Genomic DNA, 25,247 nt, shown 5'->3' with positions numbered 1-25,247 from the left:
ATGTAACATGTTTAGTTAGAGGAAGAGATAGTGCTTTGAACAGTGAAAGTGGTGATTTCAAGTGGGATGAAAGTTACATGCAACTGGAAGCTTTGAATCATCATTGTTGATTAATTGAGGATGTTCTGCAGTGATCAGGCAATCTGTGTTTGGTTTCACCAACGTAGAGAAGACCACAATAAATGGAGTTTCAGTATTGGAAGAAGTACATGTTATTCACCACTTCAGCTGGGTGGAATTTTTGGAACCTTGGGTGTGACAGCAGAAATGGGAAAAAACAATATTACATTTCCAACAAATGCATTGGAGGCTACAGAAAGAAAGGAAGTGAATATCAGTAGAGATCGGGAATACCACAAAGATGGTGTCTGGGTTGTTGAAATTGGAAAATGGAATTGGCTGTGGTTTCTTGTTGAATGTTACAGAGAAAGCACAGCAGCACCCCTACTTTCATAGAAATTTGCAAAGATTTGGCATGTCATCCAAAACTTTGACAAACTTTTATAGATATGCAATGGAGAGTATATTGACTGGTTGCGTCATGACCTGGTATGGAAACACCAATGCCCTCGAATGGAAAAGCCTACAATAAGTAGTGAGTGTAGCCCAGTCCATCAACATTAAAGCCCTCCCCACCATTAAGCACATCTACAAGGAGCACTGTTGCAGGAAATTAGCACCCATCATCAAGGACCCCACCGTCTAGGCCATGCTCTCTCTCACTGCTGCCATTCAGGAAGCAGATACAGAGCCTTACGACCCACACCACCAGGTTCAGGAATAATTACCACCCCTCAAACATCAGGCTCTTGAGCAGGGGTGGATAACTTCACTGAACTGATGCGATGAGCAGCTGGGCTGTCATTTCCGACATATTTAAAATGTATGGAAAGACAACCCATTTGGTTACTTCTTGGTTGGTGCATTGTCTACATTGTAAGGCATCATCATATGAAGTTACATGGGCATCCATTTTGTGTGAATGCTTTGAAGAGATGTTTCTCCTCTTTATCCACAGGATCTAAGAACATCAATTGGCTGTTAAGTGGCATGACCATCTCTCCCTTGTCTCTACCCATGAAGATTGTGAGGGGCACAAATTCGACTGGGCATCAGTGAAACTTATGGCACAAGCAAACACAAGGCACGAAAGAGACTTCCTAGAACCATGGGTTTCCATGAACAATCCATAAATAGACACGTAGACCTTAATCCTATTTATAAGCCAATGCAGGCAAAATTCCAGACCACAACGCACAGAGTTCGCCACTCAACCAATCAGTGACAAGACACTTCTGCTACATCACAAACGAGCTTCCATGATGATGACCAATCAGCTAATTGATAAGTATCTAAAGGCCAAATATTTGGAGGACATGCTGCAAATTAACAGTGCATTGATGATGTCTCCTCATATGGTGATGAAACGTTAGCAAAGGAATTACCAAGATCAGAAAACAACTCAACCCAAGAGGAAGGAGTTTTGAAGAGGATCTAGGGAGCAAGATTTAGTACAGACTGAATGGTTAATATTTGGAATGCCCGGCCAGAGATGGTGGTGGAATCAGATACAACTATTACATTTATGAAGTATTCGGACAGACATTTAAATCAGTAAGGCATGAAAAGATATGATCCTAATGCAGGGTGCTCCTAAAGATTGACAAAGGGGTCAGCGCACATGTTCTGAGCAAAGGGGCCATCTCTGCTCTGTACAACTCCTTGACACTGTAAACAAGAGGTCCACAGACCATTCACGGAATCATGAAATTACAGCACAGCATTTGGCACGTTGGCTCTATGTAAAACCAGTCCAATTGGTCCTATTCCCAGACAAAGGCAATCAGCAATTGAAACAGATAATTAATTTTGAAATTTATTCATAGACATTATAGTACAGAAATAGAAAACTACCATCTTAAATCATAATATCTGAGGAATGTCCAAAAATATATCTCGTACCAAAACAATTGACTAAAGACACATAGGATAATATTTCTGATGCAAACGTAAACATTTCCCCACAGACATTCAGAAATGGATGTACAGTTATTCAACATGTATCAGATACCTGGCAGTTTTTCATAAGTTTACATTTGTTTCTTATGCACGAAATTTATAAAATGATTTTAAAAATTAGCTTGGCTACAATCCAAGGTCTCTCCTACACCTGCTTCTGGGAATTGAAAAATAATAATAATTTGTTTTGTATCAAACGTATCAATGGTGCAAGTGCATTGTATTTGCAAATCACAAAAGTAAATATTAAAAGCCTTCTGATCTGTCCTACTCATTACAAACTAATGAAAATCTAGTGAGTAATTTGAACATCAGTTATTACACCAGTTTGGGTCCAATCCACAAAAAAAAGTCAGCAATGAATAATACTGGCAAAAGAAGAGCAATTTACAACTTCCACCTCCCACCAGAGTACACAGTATTTTAAATAGGATTAAAATGCAATACCATGAAAGGGCACTGTATTCATAGCAGCAAGGTGGTACAACGTAACCATCAAAATTTTCTACTGTTTCTAAAAAATATCAATCACTTGATTTACACAGTACATCAACAATAACAATCAAAATCCTTGAAGATATAGCTTCAATTTTATCAGATCAGTAATAAGGACCACCACAACTTTTTTGAAAGCAAATAGGAATGGTCAATAGATGCTAGTCTGAAATCCACGTCTTGAGAATGAACAACAGTAAGAGATAGGTCTGCCAATGCTACTCATCACTGTTTGTTACAAATATATACATTTTTGAAAACTTAATTGGAAAGATCATAAAATTAAATATGAAAAATGGAAATTGCATTATTTTAATCCATACTTCTCACAAAGTTATCAAGTATTAGTTACAGAACAAAATACAAGTTTTAACATTTACCTATGATGATAATTACATATAAATTTTAAAAAATCCATTTTAGGTGTGATTTCAATCTATAGAAAAAAATACTTCATATGTTTGCTCAGATTTCACCCAACAAAAAGTTTGCAATATACAAGTATATCTGCATGTTAATCATGGTGTTATCTTACAAATTCTAACATTAATTGTAGGTGGTTTCTTATGCCCGCCCATTTGCCTCCACTGTGGCATTTAAACTTTACATACAAAAATCGATGCTCTGGTTTAGTTCTTGCTGATTTGAAGAGACTCAATTCAAAATGTAAATCTTCTTTCTCTTTCATTGTTAAGAGTTTGCACTGTATTTTAGTGCAACAATTCATATTGTGTCCCTTATGCTTCCCTTACTCAAAAGTATTTTTGTGGGAAATAATAAAATTATAAATTATTCTAAAACAAATAAAGAGATAAGTTGATGCCAAAATAATCCAGTCATTACACTGATAAATTTGAATCATGAGTTGACTTTTAATAACCAAGGCAGTTTAGTCTTATTTCATAAACCTGACAATAGTCAACTACCAATGTCAAGCTATCTAATTCTTAAACTAAACCCAAAAAATATTAGTTTTCAATCTTTGATGACTTTTATTTAAGTTTGATCTATGCAAACAGTACGACCCCAATTAGTCATCTTTTATTTTTAATTACTTTGCAGTCTTTCTGCATTTTTATCTTACTTGAAATGAAAATTATTTTCTCCAAAGAAAACAGGAAGTATTGGATGGAAAAAGTACAGTATGTTCAGGGATAATGCCATACCATGTTTCTCTAACTCCATCTGATTTGCTCCAAAGAGTCAAGAATGAGGGAGGCAATTGAGGGATATGTATAGGATTTATTCAGATGTCAGCTGGTAATGAATGAAAACAAGAATGGTAGTCAATGGAAATCAACTTTTTCCTATTCAAGAGGAAGGGTTGAACAACTTGTCTTTACGTAAGACAATGAGTACTAGAAATGAAAAAGACATGTTCCATGTGCCATCAAATATTAAACAAGAATGATAATGATGTAAACATAAAATTTATTTATACTGTTAAATCCCTCCAGTAGGAAGTTTGTTTACAAATTCCAAAGTAGTCATGACTAGCATTTAGTTTAGTGTTTAATCTGTTTAAGGCAATGAGTATTTTGTGCAATTGTTTATTTTAATACATCGTACCTGATTTACATCTTCCTGGACTGTGGTCAGCAGAGACCAGACAACAATAATCAAAAGATGGGATAGGAATAATAGCAAAAGATGGGATAGGAGTCACAAGAGACTGCAGATGCTGGTATCTGGAACAACAAAATATTTGTTTAACTCAGCAGCTCAGGTACAGGTCTTGATGCAGGGTTTTGACCCCAAGTGATGATGATTCCTTTGCACATGTGCCCATCCCCGACAAAGATGCCACTTGAACTACTGAGTTCCTTCAGCAGAGAGTTTGAATTAAATTTATTTAGGCAGTCAAACCTCTGAACATTAAAAACAATGTACTTTTCAGTGATTTAGAAATAAATGTGAATAAGTGCAAAACAAATCTTAACCATGCATTATCCAGTTAAAAGCACAACTGTAATTTTAAGCTTGTCAATGCTTTATGTTATATTTTCCTATACTTTCAAATATTTTATTTTATTTTTCAGGTGGGTTTGCATAGGCAAGAATACATTTGTTATCATTCCTGATTTTCCTACAGTGTGATTATGCACTTTCTTTAGCTATTAGTGGTGAATTGGGGAATGGAGTTGAGGTATGGTGAGAGGGGTTAATGTTGGAGTAGTTGGTCATAGTTATTCATTGGTGAAAAGACTGGAGGATTTGGCGAGATTGGGTGGATGGACTTTGTCAGGGCAAAGGAGGTATTGGGTGCTGAGGTACAACAGCAAGTTGGCTGGTGCTAAGGTTCAGAGAAAAGAAATTAAAGCACCTACATGGAATTCAATGCTATATACATGGTCAATGGCCCAGGGAAGTTGTTTGATTCAATGAGGTTGAGAGCCATCATCTTTTGGTAGAGATAGACAACCAATTCTATTTGTAGTTATTAAATATTCAATGGCAACAATTTAAAAGTAGGAGAGGTAACATTTGTGCCTTTGCCTATCAATTATGTTATTTGGAAGTTTATCAAAGTAATCTGATTCTTTTTTGTGAGAATCTGCTCTGCACAAATCAACTGAACTCGTAACTGCCAGTCAAAAATGAAAAAATAATGTTGTTTTGTCATTCAGCACAAATAAAATCTGGAGTTACGAGATACATTATAATGTTAACAAATGAAAAAGCAACACCACTATGTCTGAAAATAGAGAAAAAACTTTTTAAAAGACTCTTAAGTTGTTTTATAGTAACTCAATCAACTATTGGCTATAATCAGTTTCGTTATTCAGGGAAGAACTAAAATCTACAAAACGTTACTTAAAACAAAAAGATTAAAAACAAGTGGAATGTTTTTTATAATAAAAATAGAGGGGAAGCACAGTTCAGCTGATCTATACTGAAAGTCTGTCTGGCAGGTGCTACCTCTTTTTAAAAACTGGAATTTAACATTGATAAATTGAACACAATACATAATAGACATTAAAGATAGTATTATAATACTGGTTCCTCATTGAGTTCAGTTTTGACATTAGTCTGTCCTTTGCTAAACTCTGCCATGGTCAGAATAACTGCCTTTGGCTCTGCTATTGACTACTGTACATGAAATTTGCTATCTAAAACTTCTGCTACCTAGGAATAACTAGACCCATATTTTTAAAATATAAAATGTTTTCAGTAGTTCCTCTGTAACTTATCTAAGTCTCTGAAACGATGATAGTTTGAGATTGAAAATCGTCCATTTGTTTTCCTTTTGACATCAATAAATTTTAAATTATGAATTAATTCTAAAAGTATAGCTTTGTCCTCTTTCTTTAAAAAAATCTATATCAACTGACAGCAAATGATAAATCCTACCAAGCCAAACCAAGCATGGCTCCTAATTTTTCTTTTAGTAAGTGGTAGGAGGGAGTAAACATGTTTCTGGATCCTAAAGTGCAAATTTTGTGTAAAGCTACTAACAGGACACATTAACGAAATGTAATATAGGGCAGAATGCAATCCAAAGATACAGGGGACAATACAGGAGGCTCTTGCACTTTGGATGTGGTATTAATCCTAAAACAGCCTATTTAATCCATAAAGAATAATACTGTCTTATCATCTGCTTGTTAGACCTTCAGTAACTTGTGAAAATAAATCATTACAAATTTAACAAAAGCTTTTCCTGAAAAAGAAAAATACAAGTTCTTGATCAGCCTAAAAAGAACAAAAAAATCCATATGATGTTTGAAAAATGTCTTATCCTGGAGTAGCAGCTTCAATGCCATTTGTTAATATCCTGTAAATTCTCACTGAGTGAAAATAACAATTCAAGAAATTTATCTTATAGAAAAAAGAGACAGTAGACATAGACATGTTGAAACAAAGGGCATGTTTCTCTTCTGCACAAGTCAGTGACTATAACAGTCAGTGTTTCCAGTGAAATCTTGCTGCACATCAGGCATGGAGAATGAAGCTGGGATCAATAAATAATACTGAAACAAACTCCATTTTTGTTCCACACCTTATCTTGTCTTTCCTCTATTACACTGTGTTTTTTCACAAATGAAGCTTTGAATATAAAGATGTGCTCACAAGCATTGCAGGAAGGGATTCAAGTTGTGCTGTCTTTAACTGGCAAGGCCTTGAGTGACATGAACCTCGATACAATTGCTCTGCATCCAGACTTGAGATGTGTATGTTTGTGTAACTAATGAATAATTCTCATATATAGTACTGATGATACTCTTCAGTAAAATGATCCATCATCTGTCACGGCAATGAAAGGTAAGCTGTGGGTGCTGCCATCCTTGCTTGTACTTTTCTTCTTGTTTCAGGTTGTCAACAACCCCGAACCTTTGCTGGAATCAGCAATTTTCCTGCTGTTCTCTTTATCACTGCCAGAGAAGATGCTTGTCGAGGACATTGTACCTAGAAGTGATTTCCTGTCTGCCTGGAAGAAAGAAAAAGTGGAATGAATAGTAAACTGCTAAATGAAAAGTCTGCCATCGGGCACAGACTCATAATTTAATACAGCAGAACCATTTTCAAAAATGGCCTTTGAAACTAGATTAAAAGACTGTTAGGTAGCACTTAAAGTTAAGAGATACAATGCTCTAATTACATTGCATGGGCTACTTCAATAGATTTCAATAGGTACATTTAATGTCAGAGAAATGTGTACAATATACATCCTGAAATAATAATTCTTCTTATTACTACTTATTCTACTTAACAGTCCCTACTGATTTTAGCCATGAGGAGATAAGAAACTTAGAGCAGGAGTAGGATACCAGCCTCACAAGCTAGCTCCACATTTAATATGATCATGGCTGTTATGACCCAGGTCTCACCTCCTGTTCTATACCGGATCTCAATTCCCTAAACTTTCAAAAGTCTCTCTATGTGCTCTTTAAACAGACCAATGATCAAGCCTCCGTAATCCTCTGGGGCAAAGATTTCCAGAGATTCGCCATCCTCTGCAATCAGTAATTACAACAATAGGGAGCATTCATTTAAAAAGAAATACTTGGGAACTATATCCTCTCATTCAAAATTTTCCCACCTGTAGAAACATCTTGACATCTATCCTATCATGGTCCCCAAGGATCTTACACATTTCAATAAGCTCAACTCTTATTCTTTTCAATTCCAAAGAATAGTCATCAAAAATTTTAGCTGCTCATGATAGGACGACTCCCTCATCAGAATCAGGTTTACTATCACCGGGATATGTCATGGAATTTGTTACAGGAATTAGCGTAGTGAATCACTTTTGGATTGCTTTCAATGCCACTATATTTTTTCTTAAATAAGAGGACCAAGATATTGCATGTTATTCCAGGTGGGGCCACACTAGCACTCTTGTTATATGATTATGACAAGATCTTCTCATTTATATACTCAAACCCTTTAGCAATAAAATGCCCATATGTAATTTGTTTTCCTAATTACTTGCTGTACCCGCCTGCTAACTTTTTGCAAGCAACACACACAAAATGCTGGAGAAACTCAGCAGGCCAGGCAGCATCTACGGAAAAGAGTACAGTCGATGCTTCGGACCGAGGCCCTTTGGCAGGACTCTTTTCCATTAATGCTGAATGGCCTGCTGAGATCCCCCAGCATTTTGTGTGTTGCTTGGATTTCCAGCATCTGCAGATTTTCTCTTGCTTGTAACTTTTTGCAATTCCTGCAGAAGTAGACCAAGGTTCCTATATTTCATTCGTGTGTAAACTTTCATCAGTTAGATAATATCTGTGATTTTTCTCCATCGAGACAACTTGGCAATGCCAATTTGGTAGAGATCCCACAATGAATTCAGATAGTATTCCCACAGGGAGAATTAACATATTGAGGGAAGGTTTGGCTAGTGGTATTCCCAAGTTCAGGATGTTTTTAGAGTTTATTGCATGTCTGTCTTCTTTTCGTTTCTTCCCAAACCTACTTATTCTACATGTAGTAAATGTTGGAAGGTGGCACACTCAACTTAAATTTAACTTTACTGTTAATAGGGACGATCAGAGTTCAACCAAATAAAATCAACATCTGACACCAAGCAAGGATCAATTAGCAGCAGAAGTAGGAAGTCATCCTGATTGTTTTTTCACATCTCATCATTATTGCTTTGGAAGACCATTAAAGCATTGTGAAAGATACCAACTCTAGATGAGAACAGAAGTGTCTATGTTAGGACATTCTAGAACTATGAAATTATATGGATAACAGATATTCATTAAAAATGGGAATTAGTGTTCAGGAAATAAAACCTGTCCACAATTCAGCTTCGACTGATATTTCAAGGACGTCGAAATCAGTCATTTGGTGTGGGACCTTCTGATTCTGTGCTATTGCAACTGTGCAGGAAATGACAACAAATGAATGTTGATATTCATGAATGTGGCAATGCAGCATTCTGACTGGCTGCATCACCGTTTGGTATGGGGAAGTGGGGGGCTACTGCACTGGATTAAAGTAATTGGTACAGTGATTAGATATTAGCATGTAACAAATTCAGATTCTTGCTCCAAGTTTCTCATAAAAGTAACCAACTCTAAAGTGCCTACATGTGGTGATATCCTAATTGTACTATTGACTTACACAACTATCAACTCACCACTTATCATTAAAAGTCACATCTAATAGTTATCACTTACATTATTCTGGTGTTCAAAAGTATTTAGTGTTATTACACCAATCTTGACACTCTCTGTGCTGGTAGTTTTCAGTAACTGAACAACTTCAGAATGCTTGGACCACTTGCAATCCTGTTCATTCACTGAGACAATGTAGTCGCCTTCTCGAAGACCGGCTTTCTGAAAAAAATTCATCAGTCTCAGTTTATCTCTCATTACAAGAACGCAGTACAAATATCACAAGGAAATACATAGAGTACTCTCCAAATAGGCCAAAACATTCTAAGCCAGGAGCTCTAATTCATATGGCCACACTTTTAACTCCTACAAGAAATGTCACCTCTGTCAAGGGAAAATGGAGCAAGGACAATTTCCCAAAGGAAGAACACTTAAAGTCATCTTCTTCAAGGTCAATCAATGCTTGTCTTGCAATAAAACGCTTATGAGGTGTAAACTAAAAGCATCTTGTAGTAGTTGTTAACAAAAAAGTCACTCTCTCCCGCTCATCTCTAAATTGTATCAGAAGCAATCTGTGAACAGATTTTAATACTTGCCACCAACTCAGTATAAGTTTGTTCTGCAAGGTCAGTAAGTAATAGAAGTAGTAAAATCATTAAAACATTACGTCTTTACACTCAAAAGCATTTAAGAGAGGAATTAGGACTAATCTGATCGCTTGCTAAGAACTGGCATGGAGGCCAAGGGCTGAATGGAGGCCAAGTCTACTCCAACATTCCATCATGGTTGATCCCATATCCCACTCAACCCCATGCACCTGCCTTTTCACCATATCCTCTGATGCCCTAACCTATCAGAAAACTATCAACTTCCGCTTTAAATATACCCATGGACTTGACCTTCACATAGTCTGAAGCAAAGCATTCCACAGATTCACTACTCTCTGGCTAAAAATATTCTTCCTTACCTCTGTTTTAAAGGGTCGCCCCCCTCAATTCTGAGGCTGTGCCCACATCATCAGAAATATCCTTCCCACATCCACCCTATCTAGTCTTTTCAACATTTGGTAGGTTTCAATAAGTCTCCCCAGCATTTTTCTAAATTTAAGTGAGTACAGGCCTAAAGCTGCCAAACACTCCTCATATGTGAACACGCATCAAAGTTGCTGGTGAATGCAGCAGGCCAGTTAGCATCTCTAGGAAGAGGTACAGTCGACGTTTCGGGCCGAGACCCTTCGTCAGGACTAACTGAAGGAAGAGCTAGTAAGAGATTTGAAAGCGGGAGAGGGAGGGGGAGATCCAAAATGATAGAAGAAGACAGGAGGGGGAGGGATGCAGCCAAGAGCTGCACAGGTGATTGGCAAAAGGGATATGAGAGGATCATGGGACAGGAGGCCCAGGGAGAAGGAAAAGGGGAGGGGAAAAAAAAACCCAGAGGATGGGCAAGGCGTATAGTCAGAGGGACAGAGGGAGAAAAAGGAGAGAGAGAGAAAGAATGTGTGTATATAAATAAATAACGGATGGGGTACGAGGGGGAGGTGGGGCATTAGCGGAAGTTAGAGAAGTCAAGTCCTTCCAGGTGAGGCAACATTTCACCTGTGAGTCGGCTGGGGTGATATACTGCGTCCGGTGCTCCCGATGTGGCCTTTTATATATTGCCGAGACCCGACGCAGACTGGGAGATCGTTTTGCTGAACATCTATGCTCTGTCTGCCAGAGAGAGCTGGATCTCCCAGTGGCCACACATTTTAATTCCACATTCCATTCCCATTCTGATATGTCTATCCATGGACTCCTCTACTGTAAAGATGAAGCCACACTCAGGTTGGAGGAACAACACCTTATATTCCATCTGGGTAGCCTCCAACCTGATGGCATGAACATTGACTTCTCTAGCTTCTGCTAATGCCCCACCTCCCCCTCATACCCCATTCGTTTCTCTCTCTCTCCTTTTTCTCCCTCTGACTATACCCCTCGCCCATCCGCTGGGTTTTTCCCCCCTCCCCCTTTTCCTTCTCCCTGGACCTCCTGTCCTATGATCCTCTCATATCCCTTTTGCCAATCACCTGTCCAGCTCTTGGCTCCATCCCTCCCCCTCCTGTCTTCTCCTATCATTTTCGATCTCCCCCTCCGCCTCCCACTTTCAAATCTCTTACTAGCTCTTCCTTCAGTTAGTCCCGACGAAGGGTCTCGGCCCGAAACGTCGACTGTACCTCTTCCTAGTGATGCTGCCTGACCTGCTGCGTTCACCAGCAACTTTGATGTGTGTTGCTTGAATTTCCAGCATCTGCAGAATTCCTCGTGTTTGCTCATATGTTAACCCCTTCATTCCCAGAATCATCCTTGTGAACCTCCTCTGAACTCTCTGACAACACATCCTTTCTGCGACATGGGGCCCAAAACTGTTGACAATATCCCAACTGCAGGCTGATTAGTGTCTTATAAAGCCTCAACATTATCTCCTTGCTTTTATATTCGACTCCCCTTGAAATAAATGCCAACATTGCATTCGCCTTCTTTACCACAGACTCAACCTTTAAATTAATCTTATGGTAGTCTTGCACGAGGACTCCCAAGTCCCTTTGCACCTCTGATGTTTGAATTTTTTCCTCATTTAAACAATAGTCTGCACTATGGGTTCCTTTTACCAAAATGCATTATCATACATTTCCCAACACTGTACTCCATCTGCCACTTTTTTGTCTAAGACCTACTGCAACAACAATGCAGTACCTATCAGCACTACCTACCTCTTCACCTATCTTCGTATCATCTGCAAACTTTGCCACAAGGCCATCAATTCCATTATTTAAATCATTGACAAACAATGTGAAAAGTAGCGGTCCCAATACTGACCCCTGAGAAACACCACTAGTCACTGGCAGCCATCCAGAAAAGGCCCCCTTTATTCCCATTCGCTGCGACTGCCTGTCAGCCATTCCCCTATCCATGCCAATATCTTTCCTGTAGCGTCATAGGATTTCATCTTGTTAAGCAGCCTCATGTGAGGCACCTTATCAAATTCCTTCTGAAAATCTAAGTAAATGACATCCACTGCCTCTCTTTTGTCCACCCTGCTTCTTACTTCCTCGAACAACTCTAACAGATTTGTCAGGCAAGATTTCCCTTGACAGAAACCATGCTGACTTTGACTTATTTTATCATTAGTCTCCAAGTACCCCAAAACCGCATTCTTAATAATGGACTCCCAACACTTTTCCAACCACTGAAGTTGGGCTATAATTTCCTTTCTTTTCCATTCCTCCCTTCTTAAAGAGTAGAGTGACATTTGAAACTTTCCAGTTCTCAGAGGCCATGCCCGAATCAAAGGATTCTTGAAAGATCATGACCAATGCATCTCTTCAGCAACTTCTTTCAGGACCCTGAGATGTAGTCCATCTGGTTCAGGTGACTTATCCACTTTAAGACCTTTCAGTTTGCCTAGCACTTTTTACTTTGTAAAAGCAATGGCACTCACTCCTGCTCCCTGATAGTCATGGACCTCTGACACACTGCTGGTGTCTTCCACCGTGCAGACTAATGCAAAGTACTCATTAAGTTCATCTGCCATATCTTTGTCCCCCATTACTACCTCACCAGCATCATTTCCCAGTGGTCATAATAACTTCTTTATTATTATTATTATTCAGTGTGACATCAGTAAGTTAATGGAAGGTATTCTAAGGGAGAGGATATATAAGCATTTGGATAGATATGTCCTGATTTGGAATAGTCATGTACCTATGACAACATGAGTTTGTGCCTGGTAGGTCGTATCTAACCAATGTTATAGAGCTTTCAAAGAGGTTACCAGTAAAGTTGATGAAGGAAAGGCAACGGCTGTTGTCTGCATGGATTTTAGCAAGGCCTTTGACAAATTCCCACATAGGAGGCTGGTCAAGAAAGTTTAGTCGCTTGGCATTAATGATGAAGTAATTAACTGGATTCAACATTGGCTTAGTGGGAGAAGCCAGAGAACAGTAGTAGATGGTTGCCTCTCTGACTGAAGCCCTGTGACTAGTGGTGTGCCACAGGGATTGGCACTGGGTCCATTGTTGTTTGTCATCTATTTTAATTTGGATGATAGTGTACGAAATGAGATCAGCACATTTGTGGATCACACCAAGATGGGGGTCACAGTGGATAGTGAGGAAGGCTATCAAAGCATGCAGCAGGGTCTGGACCAGCTAAAAAATGACAAATGGAATTTAATGCAGACAAGTATGAGATATTACACTTTGGGAGGACCAACCAGGGCAGGTCTTACATGGTGAGCAGAAGAGCACTGAGGAATGCAGTAGAACTAAGGGATCTGGGAATATAGATCCATAATTCCATAAAAGTGGCATCACAGGTAGAGAGAGTGGGAAAGAGAGCTTTTGTCAAATTGGTCTTTATAAATCATAGTATTGAGTACAGGAGTTAGGATGTTATGTTGCAGTTGTATAAGACACTGGTGAGGCCAAATCTGGAGTATTATGTGTAGTTCTGGTCACCTATCTATAGGAAAGATATCATTAAGATTGAAAGAGTACAGGGAAAATTTACAAGGATGTTGCCAGGTCTTGAGTACTGGAGTTATAGGGAAAGGTTGAACAGGTTAGGACTTTATTTTCTGGAGCGTAGGAGAATGAGCATTTTCTATTCATACTTTAATACAGAATTACATAGAAACATAGAAGATGGGTGCAGGAGTAGGCCATTCGGCCCTTCGAGCCTGCACCGCCATTTATTATGATCATGGATGATCATCCAACTCAGAACCCCGCCCCAGCCTTCCCTCCATACCCCCTGACCCCCGTAGCCACAAGGGCCATATCTAACTCCCTCTTAAATATAGCCAATGAACTGACCTCAACAGTTTCCTGTGGCAGAGAATTCCACAGATTCACCACTCTCTGTGTGAAGAAGTTTTTCCTAATCTCAGTCCTAAAAGGTTTCCCCTCTATCCTCAAACTGTGACCCCTCGTTCTGGACTTCCCCAACATCGGGAACAATCTTCCAGCATCTAGCCTGTCCAATCCCTTTAGGATCTTATACGTTTCAATCAGATCCCCCCTCAATCTTCTAAATTCCAACGAGTACAAGCCCAATTCATCCAGTCTTTCTTCATATGAAAGTCCTGCCATCCCAGGAATCAATCTGGTGAACCTTCTTTGTACTCCCTCTATGGCAAAGATGTCTTTCCTCAGATTAGGGGACCAAAACTGCACACAATTCTCCAGGTGTGGTCTCACCAAAGCCTTGTACAACTGCAGTAGTACCTCCCTGCTCCTGTACTCGAATCTTCTCGCTATAAATGCCAGCATACCATTCGCCTTTTTCACCGCCTGCTGTACCTGCATGCCCACTTTCAATGACTGGTGTATAATGACACCCAGGTCTCGTTGCACCTCCCCTTTTCCTAATCGGCCACCATTCAGATAATAATCTGTTTTCCTATTTTTGCCACCAAAGTGGATAACTTCACATTTATCCACATTAAATTGCATCTGCCATGAATTTGCCCACTCACCCAACCTATCCAAGTCACCCTGCATCCTCTTAGCATCCTCCTCACTGCTAACACTGCCACCCAGCTTCGTGTCATCCGCAAACTTGGAGATGCTGCATTTAATTCCCTCATCCAAGTCATTAATATATATTGTAAACACCTGGGGTCCCAGCACTGAGCCTTGCGGTACCCCACTAGTCACCGCCTGCCATTCTGAAAAGGTCCCGTTTATTCCCACTCTTTGCTTCCTGTCTGCTAACCAATTCTCCACCCACACCAATACCTTACCCCCAATACCGTGTGCTTTAAGTTTGCACACTAATCTACTGTGTGGGACCTTGTCAAAAGCCTTTTGAAAATCCAAATATACCACATCCACTGGTTCTCCCCTATCCACTCTACTAGTTACATCCTCAAAAAATTCTATGAGATTCGTCAGACATGATTTTCCTTTCACAAATCCATGCTGACTTTGTCCGATCATTTCACCGCTTTCCAAATGTGCTGTTATCACATCCTTGATAACTGACTCCAGCAGTTTCCCCACCACCGACGTTAGGCTAACCGGTCTATAGTTCCCCGGTTTCTCTCTCCCTCCTTTTTTAAAAAGTGGGGTTACATTAGCCACCCTCCAATCCTCAGGAACTAGTCCAGAATCTAATGAGTTTTGAAAAATTATCACTAATGCATCCACTATTTCTTGGGCTACTTCCTTAAGCACTCTAGGATGCAGACCATCTGGCCCTGGGGATTTATCTGCCTTCAATCCCTTCAATTTACCTAACACCACTTCCCTACTAACATGTATTTCCCTCAGTTCCTCCATCTCACTGGACCCTCTGTCCCTTACTATTTCTGGAAGATTATTTATGTCCTCCTTAGTGAAGACAGAACCAAAGTAATTATTCAATTGGTCTGCCATGTCCTTGCTCCCCATAATCAATTCACCTGTTTCTGTCTGCAGGGGACCTACACTTGTCTTTACCAGTCTTTTCCTTTTTACATATCTATAAAAGCTTTTACAGTCCGTTTTTATGTTCCCTGCCAGTTTTCTCTCATAATCTTTTTTCCCCTTCCTAATTAAGCCCTTTGTCCTCTGCTGAACTCTGAATTTCTCCCAGTCCTCAGGTGAGCCACTTTCTCTGGCTAATTTGTATGCTTCTTCTTTGGAATTGATACTATCCCTAATTTCTCTTGTCAGCCACGGGTGCACTACCTTCCTTGATTTATTCTTTTGCCAAACTGGGATGAACAATAGTTGTAGTTCATCCATGCAACCTTTAAATGCTTGCCATTGCATATCCACTGTCAATCCTTTAAGTGTCATTTGCCAGTCTATCTTAGCTAATTCACGTCTCATACCTTCAAAGTTACCCCTCTTTAAGTTCAGAACCTTTGCTTCTGAATTAACTATGTCACTCTGAGAGACATTAAGTAACATTTACGAAGAACGTTAATCAATATACCACTAAACTCCATCCTGTAAGAAATAGTTATTACAAAACATGAAAGATGGTGTGACAGTGTTCAATACTGTTAATACCCCAGTAGCAGCAATACAGGGAGAATAAGGGGAAAATAAAAGGCCATATCTGTACTTTCAAAATCTAAATAGAAATTGCTGGAAATGCTGAGCAGCTCAAGCAATGTTTGCAGAAAGAGAAATGTAACGTTTCAGGTCAATGCCATTTCTGTCGACAGCTGGTTCCACATTCGCACTATCCTCTGAGTAAAGAAGTTCCCCTCACGTTCCCTTAAATATAATTAGTTGCTTATGTACAAGTCTGAAAGACGTTGAGTTTTTTAATATTTGGTTACTTATCTTATCACAAAGCAGGAATAGAAATCCAAAGAATTTTATAACATCAATAATTTGGTGTGAAGAAGGCTTACATCTGCAGAGCCATCAGGGACTACGCCTGCAATAAGGACAGGAGAATCACCACGCAGTGTGAATCCAAATCCCTTATCACTTTTCTCAAGATGAATTTCTCTGACAGAGCTCCAACGGTTCTTGATGGAGAAAACTGACAATGGACCCTACAAAGGAAAGAAACAGAAATGAAGAAAAAGGCAAGGCATCATTTTTAGGTGCACACAGAGAAATCTCCAATTACTGTTCTGATAGTTAACACAAGATGAATTTGTGTTTCTGATGTCTTACTTCCATCTCTTTCACTTTATGATAAATTAATAGTAATTTTTATGCTATAAGACAAAGTGAGACCTCTTTATTCATCCCAATGGAAGTGTTTCATTGTTAGATAATGGAGTTAGAAAATTAACCTAATATCTATGTTGTACATTTATTTGGTCATGGAATAACCTAGGTAACAAAAGAAAATAAAAAACAGCACAAACCTGGAATCAAGTTTTGGTTTAAAACATAATCCTCAAAGTCAGCCATGTAATTGTGGAAAAGTCTCATATTATGCCTTACAGTGCCAAAATTTGGAGAAATGCAGACAAGAAATCAACAGTTTATCAAAATGCTTTCCCCTTTGCAACTGATTCAACAAGTGATGGCAATTTTTACTTATGCTAACTTCATTTGATGCACAATTGTACAATAGCAAAATACTAAGGATGCTCAAGATCTAAATATAAAATAGATATTGCTGGAAATGCTTAGCAATTCAATATTTACAGAAAGAGAAATATAACGTTTCAGGTAAGTGGCCGTTCACCAGTTCAGATAGGAGGTCATCTACCTGAAATACTGCTTTTCTCTCTTTACAGATGCTACTTGACATAATGAATATTTTCAGCATTTTCAATTCATACTTCAATACAATTTACATTGCAAGACATTAACAGTTATCAAGAAATTATAAAACATTTATATTTACACCACTACACAGTTTCTTATAAGATGGAGTTATTACAAAAGAAAAAGGAGTAATACTGAGGTATTTTAATTTCAATATTGTTAACAATCCAGTTGCAACAAGCTAACACAGAGAGTATAAGGGGAAAATGAAAGGCCATTTAAACCATTGTATTTGTACTAGTCAACCTTACCATGCTTTGAGACAGCAAATTCAAGATCCCAACCACCTTCTAGATTACAAAGGCTCTTCTCTAACCCTTCTACCAATTACTTTAAATCTATGCCAACAGGATTTGATCAATGGCCGTTCACCAGTTTTGATGAAAGTTCATCTACCTAACGTACATATTGTTTCACATTTTTTGGATTCAATGCAATTTGTCATTTTTAGGCCATGGGACATAGGCCATTTGGCTCATCGACTCTGCTCCACCATTCCATCTTGGCTGATCTTTATCCCTCTCAACCTCATTCTCTTGCCTTTTGACACCTTTATTATTCAAGAATCTATCAACCTCTGTTTTAAATATACACAATGACTTGGTCACCACAGCCATATGTAGCAATGGATTCCACAGATTCACCACCCTCTGGTTAAATACCTTCTCATCTCTGTTCTAAACGGACATCCCTCTATACTGAGGCTATACTCTCTAATCTTAGACTCTCTCAACATAGGAAACATCCTCTCCAATTGAATCAACTGAAACACCTTGACTGCATGCATGTCTCCAAAAACAGATCTCCATTTAACTAATTATGTGACTTTCAAAACCAATTGGTTGCACCAGTGATGTTTTGGTATGTCATATTGGGGGGGGGGGGGGTGAATATTTATGCAATCAGTTGTTTTGTGTTTTATATTCATAATTAATTTAGATCACTTTGTAGAGATCTTTGACATGAAAGAGTCTTTTTCCCTGTGCCTTCCAAATTCCTCCCAGAAATATCAGCCATTGCTATCTACCATCATTTCTGATAGTATCCCCTTCCAATCAACTTTGGCCAGCTCCTCTCTCTGTATTTCCCTTTACTTCACTGCAATCCTTTTCTGCCCAACTGTCCACCAAACCTGATCATCTATACCTTTCCTCACTGCATATTTGTAAAGCTTATTTATTATACGCTACATTTAGATCTAAATCATTAAAATATCCTTCAAACATCTAAGAACCAGTGAAATCCACTTCCTCAGGATCAAGGATGATATTCTTCCACTCATTTTTGCTGGTTCTAATGTGGCTAATGACTCTAATAAGAGAAACAAACTCTTCTACAGATGTGGCAGGACGTGCCTGAAAAAGATGAGCAAATGGAAAGATTCCTTGACCTTACAAATAGTTTCTGTGCTCTCTTCTTGCAATGGTTTGCAATTCACAACATCATTCCAAATGCTACTTCTCCACTTGGACCATGTCAGAGGCTAGAGGTTCCCAGCAGTCAATGAGAGTTAATACCCTCTCACACCAAGAGTCCAGAATAAACTGTCTATTTTGGGAGTAGAGTGCTGGGCATGTGGCAATCTCAACTCTGCTGACTGACAGCAAATAGGGTCTCACTGTCAGCAGTGCTGCCACCAGGATGCTTATTCTTCCAGTGAACTTTTGAAGATTTTGAAGAAACTGAGTTAAAGTAGTTTGCAGTGATTTGAAGGACCTACTGAAAACAGTCATTGAAGCACTTATACGGGAAGGAATCATTGCTGCCGTTAGATCATGCATTTTGTGTCAGTTCTAAAGAATATTCTTTAAAATATAGTTTTCCCCAAATGACCAAATGGTGTGCTGACATATTCAAGGCTATGGTGAATTTCAGATTCAAAGTCTACCTCCGTTCAGAGGTGGCTCCTAAGATGTGGGAAATACTCCATGGTTTCATGGTAAATTTTTATGATAAAGCAGTGCCAGGCTGGTAGAGATCCTTGGTCTTGCAGATGTTGAATGTAAGACCCATTTTCCCATACTCTTACAGTGAATGAGTGAACATAGTCCTGAAGTACAGCCTTTGAGCATGTGTACACATAAGCTCATTTACTTAAGTTGAGTGACTTTGGTCTTGGATTACGTTCACTGCAGGACGCAAAGTTTTCCATTATTTTTAAAAATTAGCTAAACTTACGTAGTAAGCTTGTTGGAAGCAAGACGAGTCCACGCAGTGAGAAAGACTGAGAAAAGTGCAGGGCAGTTCACTGACCCATTCTGTTGATGCACCAATGGTTAGTATCACTGCTTGCATGGCATCATTCAGCATTCCTAAGATGGATAACAATTTTTATGGACAGCTAAATTTGAGGATGGTGTTCCATGATCTCTACCATTGGTGGAGTCAAATGTTTCGATGAGATTGAAGAAACTCATGTATAGTTGTGTAGCTCCCTCCATTTTTCTTGGAGCTGTTGCATGATGAAAATCTTGTCCATTGTGCCCCCAGATGGATGGAATTCACACTGTAACTTGGGAAGCAAGTCTGGCAACTGTGATGAGACAGTTAAGAAAGATCCTGTCAACTACTTTCCTAAGGCAATAACTGGGAGACCTGTGTTTCTTTCCACAGTCTAATGTTCAGCTTGTGTCTTTTCTTGAAGATGGTTATCATAAGGCATCCTCCTCTTCTCAGACTGTAAAATTATTGCTTTATTGCTGAAGCCCTTCATTGCCAAGTTTTAAGATTTCAGCTCCAATGCTATCTGCTCCTAACACCTTATTATTTTTGGAATTGAGTTACGTCCTTCTTGACTTCACGTTGCTCAAGGAAGGCAGTGAGGCTGGCATGAATAGGATACTAAGGGATGCAATCCATATCCTGGAGAGAGTCATGGCTGAGGAAGCCATTGAAATGGATGTTGGCTACAGCTTTAGAGAAATATGGGCAAGTGGGATTACCTTAGATGAGCATCACCATTCTTTACACTCAGAAGGTGATTGGGCAGTAGACAGCTTTTAAGCACTGGAGAAACCACATGTCACCAAGTAGCTGAGCCTCTAACATTCTCTATATCTGATCTCTGATCCAGTCTTTCTCAACTTTTTTGCCTTGGAGGAACCCTTGAAACAATTTTCAGGTCTCAAGGAACCCCTGCATAAAAATTATTATATCTAGATTATATCTAGAGCTCACTGAACATTAATGTGATCAGTAAGCTGTTAATTATAATAATCCAAAAATAAATGTCAATGCTCTTTTGAGCAGAGAATGAATTTTTAGCCAACCTTTCTTGAAAAAAAACACAAATAGTTAAGCTTAGCTTATCCTTCTCGAAATTACGCTTTCTTTCTCTGTCATAAATTTCAAAACCTCATAAGGCAAACATAATAAATTTCTCAATTCTTGGTCAAAGTAAGCACATATGGATTTCACCTTCAACTGAAATGAGAAGATTTCTATCCTTGCTCTTGATGCTCGTTAAACAAGAAAAAACTTGTTCACACTTGTAAAATGTTGAAAATTGCAGCAAAATGTTCATTGCTTTCCTATGAATAGCAGCATACTCTCACAGAAATTAAGAATTTGTCCGGGGCAGATCAGTAAATCTCATCTTGAGTGCATGATCAGCGTGCAGCTCACAAAGTTCCTCCTCTTCTCTCAAAGTCAAGTTCTGAGGCTGAGCAGAAGATTAAGAGAAAGGCTCCCCCACCCAGTCATACACTTGTGTTGAAAGAGAGGAAAAATACTGTTCAATCTTCTTCCAGGTGAACTTCAATAAGAATCGAGACTTTCTGATATCCTTCCTCACTCTCAAGCCCTAACAGTAATTGAAACATTTCAAGATTTCCTTTTGCAGCATGATTTTTCCAAAGGTCTGGTTTCATTTTAAATCCAAGATTCTTGTCGCTTAAAGTCAAAACATTTTCTCCAGGGCCTCGATTGTTCAACTGGTTCATATGATGAAAACCGTCTGCTTAGTAGGCTAGTTACTGCAGCCATTCTTCATCTTCGAAGCACTCAGCAAACTCCGGCCTACTATTTTCTTGAAAGTACTCCTGGAATTCACTTTTCAGCTCAAACACCCTGTTAAGAACTCTTTTTCTGCTAATCCACCAGATTTCTGTATGTAGCAGGAAATTGGTGTACTTTTTGTCCAGGTTTTCACACAGTTTTTTAATCATTCTCAAATGAACTGCTCTTAAACCTACTAAATAAATTGCTTCCTTAATCCTTTTACTGACTGTGACTTTATTTTCAAAAGCTTTAATCTGTTTGTTTTCAGATTCCAATAGTCGTTTAAAATAATCACACTTCTACGTGTCACATGGCTGTGATTTGTAGTCAAATGTCTTTTCAATTTTGCTGGAGCCATTACTACATTTGTAGATTGTTTGCCACAGACTAGGGACAATGGAATTGGACAACTTGGATCACCAGTCCATATAAAACACATTGAAATGAAGCTTTCATTGTAAGGATATGATATCGGCTGATTACTTTAGTCCCGCCCAATGCTCTTGTCTCCAGGACCCAGAAGAGGCTGGTGGACTTCTTCTGGGTCAACAGGAGGCATTGGGTCTCCGCTGCAGTCCTGAGTCCTCCGATAGTGGTGGGCGGTCAGTCATTGGTGTGCATGTGCACCCAACTGGCAGCTCTCCATGTCAGGAGCCTGCAGAAATACATGTATAATGATCAAGTTCCAAGATGGCATGCACTGGCAATGCACTTTCTCTGCCGGGATACTGGCTGCAGGAGGACTCACAGCTTCCCACAGACAGCATGAGCTGCACTGCTTTGAAGGATTGCCTCGCTTTTACCACGAGCGGTTGAGGGAATGGGGGTCTAGTCTCATCCAGACAGGGTCCTCCTGCACCGGTGGGGGACGGTGCTCTAGCTGCAAGGGGGACTGGTCCCCATCCTATCACAGCGAGTGTCGAGGGGTGTGGGGAAACGGAGGGGTTCCAGCTGCACCACCACATGATGGGCCGGAAGTGCTCGTTGGACTTAGGCCTCAGGTTACCATGTGGGAGAGGGTCCTGCATAACGTGAGCCATATCATGGGGATGCCCACTGTGTCCTTCTGTGATGCTCCAAACTGTTTCTTATACCAGCTGCCCTTGGACAACACTTTTACTTCATCTGCCAACCAGACTCAGCTTGCTGGTCTGTTACACCATTTGGCAGCGGAAGAGGTCCCCAGTGGAAATCTCTTTATGCAGGGGTCTTTCCTCTGTACATTGGAGACCTGGAATGGAAGGTGTTGGATAGGGCAGTACCGTACAACAGGGTTTTGAGCAGGTTCACCAACACCCCGTCCACCCGTCCATTTTATGGCCGGAAGGAGTCAGTGTACCACCCTTATATGGAGTGTGAGAGGTTGCAGGCCCTGTTTGAGTATTTGAAGGGGCTGCTGCTCAGATTCTGGTTGCATTTCAGTCCCACACTCGTTATAAACGGGCATCCAGTAAGGAAGGGGGCGGATTGAAAGAGGATCTACTGGTGGGCTTGCTCCTGGGCCTGGCCAAGATGGCCATCACGGGTCTAGGTGACAGAAAGTCAAGGGCTCTGCCAGGGCCGACTCTCTGCCCCTCTTCCGAGGATACATTTGTGCTCGGCTGCCCTTGGAGAGGGAGCATATGGTCACAACAATTACAGTGGGGGATTTCCAGGAGTGGTGGGCATCCCAGGGAATTGACTGTTTTATAGACAGTAGTAATCATATTTTGATTTGAATTTATTCATAGAATTGTAAATACTGAATGTTTGTACTTCGTGTATTTGTTGTGTAAATAAATTTGAATAGATTTGTAAAAAAAAGATGGATTCTTTTTGTGCCCATTGTTGCACTAGTACAGTAAAATGACTTAAAGATTGTAATTCTTCATCATTAACCTCATCAGAATTGTCAATAGCCCTAGGCCTAGAATTCTCCTCTTCCATCTCACACCTCCCCTTGAAAAATCTCCACACTGGACCATCTTTAGAATGAAAATTTCCCTTCAATTTTCTACGAGACCGGTAGAGTTTGTTCGTTCCTAGAAGTCAGTTGGCAGTGTGTAAATGGAAGTTGGGGGAGGTAATTTGGGAGGGAGAGGCTGAAGTCTCAGCCCAAGTTGGGCGAGTCCATTCAATGCTCGGAAAATGCACTTCACACTCATCAGCCTGTCGTTCTTCTCTCCATGGAATAGAGCACTCACCAATTACCAGTCTACCATCCTTCCCTCCAGGCGATACACTGCTCACTAATTATCACCCTACTGCCTTCCACTCCATGTAATGCAGTGCTCACCAGTTACCAACCTACTGTCCTCCTCTCCATGCAGTAGAGCGCTCACCGGTTATTAACCTACTGTCCTCCCCTCCATACAGTAGAGCGCTCACCAGTTATTAGCGTACTGTCCTTCTCTCTGTATAGTACACCGCTCATAAATTATCAGCCTACCATCCTCCCTTATCTCTCGCAAATAAACACAGTCCTATTGTGTACAGCCACACTGGGCTGGGACATCTTTCACAAATAAACACAGTCCTATTGTGTACAGTCACACTGGGCTGGGACATCTCTACCAAATAAACACGGTCCTATTGTGTACTGCCACACTGGGCCGGCACGTCTCTAACAAATAAACACGGTCCTATTGTGTACTGCCACACTGGGCTGGCATGTCTCTAATAAATAAACACGGTCCTATTGTGTACTGCCACACTGGGCTGGGACATCTCTCACAAATAAACATGGTCCTATTGTGTACTGCCACACTGGGCTGGGACAGCTCTCACAAATAAACACGGTCCTATTGCATACTGCCATACTGGGCTGAGACAACTCTCAGAAATAAACACGGTCCTATTGTGGACTGCCACACTGGGCTGGGACATCTCTCACAGATTGCCAATGAGTCTGCTCAGTCACTGCCCACCACTGTGAGTGCTAGCATTGTGCGAAGGTCAACAATCGATGTTTTTTAATCTGATCTCTCATGGAACCCCTAGCGACCTCTCACAGAACCTTAGGGTTCCACGGAACCTTGGTTGAGAAACCCTGCTGTAATCATTAGGTTAACCTCTCTGTCTCCTCACTCCGTCCTGATTGCCTCCCTTCTCTCTCTTGCTTCATCTCCCTACTTTCCTCTCTCCCCTCTTCTCTCTATCCATGTCCCTCTATCTTCTCCTCTCGTCTCTCTTGTCTCATCCTTGGATCCCATAGGCTTCCAGGTTTTCAACTAACATGCCTAATTATGGCTTATTAAAATCCATGAAGACTACATCAAGCTACTCGCCTACTAACAACAGTCTCCTCATGATCATGTTAATCAGACACGACATTCCCTTAATAAATCAACAGACCATGCTGCACGTTGCTGTTTGATCTATACTAGATTAACAGTATATTCCATCTCTTGGCAGGGATTCAAATAATTTGTACATTAAGTGGCCTGTAATTACTTGCATGCACACAGTGGCCACTTCATTAGGTACACCTGTACCCTGCTCATTAATGCAAATAACTAATCAGCCAATCATGTGGAGGCAATTCAATGCATAAAAGCATGCAGACATGTTCAAGAGATTCAGCTGCTGTTCAGACCAAACATAAGAAAGGGGAAGAAATGTGATCTAAGTGACTTTGACTGTGGAATGATTCATGGTGCCATTCAGTGTAGGTTTGAGTATATCAGAATCTATTGATCTCCAGGGATTTTCAGATACTACAGTCTCTAGTTTACAGAGAATGGTGCAAGAAAATTAAAAAAAATCTAGTGAACTATGGTTCTGTGGGCGAAAACACCTTGTTAACGAGAGAGGTCAGAGAATGGCCTGACAGGTTCAAGGTGACAGTAATTCAAACAAACACACATTACAACAGTGGTGTGCAGAAGAGCATTTCTGAACACATGACATGTTGAACCTTGAAGTGG

General features: G+C 40.0%; 1 protein-coding gene across 3 annotated transcripts in view; it reads right to left on the bottom strand.

The window, feature by feature from the left end:
- Window positions 1–1,874: 1,874 nt before the first annotated feature.
- The window catches only part of rhpn1 (rhophilin, Rho GTPase binding protein 1), a 125,290-nt gene continuing 101,917 nt past the window's right edge, over window positions 1,875–25,247 (bottom strand). For 2 of the 3 annotated variants that reach the window (XM_063057658.1, XM_063057676.1), the window contains 3 exons: window positions 16,467–16,613; window positions 9,144–9,302; window positions 1,875–6,943 (listed from right to left, as the gene is read on the bottom strand). In XM_063057658.1, the coding sequence (XP_062913728.1) occupies window positions 6,824–6,943; window positions 9,144–9,302; window positions 16,467–16,613 (426 nt within the window). In that variant the 3' untranslated portion in view covers window positions 1,875–6,823. The remainder of the gene's footprint in view (window positions 6,944–9,143; window positions 9,303–16,466; window positions 16,614–25,247) is intronic. The other variant, XM_063057668.1, reaches the window with a different exon arrangement.

This window comes from Mobula hypostoma, chromosome 1 (genome assembly GCF_963921235.1).
Source record: "Mobula hypostoma chromosome 1, sMobHyp1.1, whole genome shotgun sequence".
Classification (NCBI taxonomy): domain Eukaryota; kingdom Metazoa; phylum Chordata; class Chondrichthyes; order Myliobatiformes; family Myliobatidae; genus Mobula; species Mobula hypostoma.
Note: the sequence above shows the minus strand (reverse complement) of the source record. Positions and strands in the feature narration are given on the sequence as shown.